At 23.8% G+C, this 1425-nt stretch overlaps 1 protein-coding gene across 5 annotated transcripts in view; it reads left to right on the top strand.

The window, feature by feature from the left end:
- The first annotated feature begins 402 nt into the window (after positions 1–402).
- LOC100168134 (testicular acid phosphatase homolog) overlaps positions 403–1425 on the top strand; it is a 14559-nt gene continuing 13536 nt past the window's right edge. For all 5 annotated transcript variants that reach the window (XR_003839044.1, XR_003839042.1, XR_003839043.1 and 2 more), the window contains exon 1: positions 403–598. Coding sequence is in view for 2 of the 5 variants with exons in the window: in XM_029487309.1 (XP_029343169.1) it covers positions 575–598 (24 nt within the window). In the remaining 3 variants the exon portion in view is untranslated. The remainder of the gene's footprint in view (positions 599–1425) is intronic.

Raw genomic sequence — 1425 nt, 5'->3', positions numbered from 1 at the left:
CCATGGGGGAGGATTTGTCCCCATATCCGCCCCCGTAAATACGCCCCTGCTCTCAGTTTGTTATCACTACGAACGCAAAAATATTGTTACCTCAATCTGTGAAGTCTCATTCATGTTTCTATTATCTATGTATATTGTATATAATATATTGCACCTAGTCTATAGTATATTATGTACCTATTAGTACTTCTGTATAACTAATTTATAAATTTATACACAACAATGACCTAACTAATTTACACTGTTGACAATGATTGAAAAAGATCCGTATTTCATACTTATTTACGTCTTCTACTCTTTTAAAATGATCGTGGAATTTTGTTTGTTATTTATAATTTCTTATTATTCTGACAAAATATATTCAATAATAATTTCTCAATGTTATGAAAATTGAAACATATAATTAATATTCTTACTTTACATTATATTATGTTTATCAACATTTAATTATTATTTCAGAATAATAATTACTAAAGACGATTTCTTAAATATTATTTAGTTGTACAGACACGGCGATCGGTCAATTGAGCGTACTTATACAAACGACCCGTACGCTAATAAATCTTATTGGCCAATGGGATTTGGCCAACTAACTCCTGTAAGTAATTAATTTAATTGCACATTTGAAAATCTAAAAAGGATAACGAGTATTGTCTTTGTCTTAAAATAATACCATTATGTTTTTTATAACAGCTTTAAACACTGATGTATGCAATACGTATTTATTTGTTATAACGTCTACTCAATGAGGAAAATAGAAAATTGTATAGCGTGTTATATTTTTAATTTGTAAAATTACAAGAATTGACGTGATTTAAAAAAAAAAATTGAATAATAATTATACTAAATATCAAATATGTGTATGAGATCGTAGTACCTATATAATAATAATAATAATAATAATAATTTTATTTTTGCAACATAAGGATATCATACAATTATTTTACAAAATTTAGATTAATATAATGCAGTACCCCCTTTAAGCAAAGCTTGTGCTGGGGGCTCAGTTCTTATAGATGAAATAAATATATACAATGTGGTTTTTTTTTTTATTACTAATTAGTTAATAGAATAGGATTATAATAATATAGATATATAATAAAGTTAACATAATTGATAATTAATAATTAAAACATAAGTACGAAGAGACGTAAATAAATATAATAAATTTACAATAATAATAATAATATTAATTTATATAAATAACTGGTGATATTTTTAAAAAATAAAAAATAAAAATTACACATTTGATAAATTTAATTGTTTTATATATTTTTTGAAATGCTTGACATCTTTATTATTTTTTATATTGATATTTAGTGAACGAAATAAATATACACCAGTATATAAAATGCTTCTTTGACCAAATACTTTGTTAAGATTTGGTACAAGTATATTAATATTTTGCTTATATCTAGTGTTGTG

The sequence above is a fragment of the Acyrthosiphon pisum genome, chromosome A1 (genome assembly GCF_005508785.2).
Source record: "Acyrthosiphon pisum isolate AL4f chromosome A1, pea_aphid_22Mar2018_4r6ur, whole genome shotgun sequence".
In the NCBI taxonomy this organism is placed as follows: domain Eukaryota; kingdom Metazoa; phylum Arthropoda; class Insecta; order Hemiptera; family Aphididae; genus Acyrthosiphon; species Acyrthosiphon pisum.
Note: the sequence above shows the minus strand (reverse complement) of the source record. Positions and strands in the feature narration are given on the sequence as shown.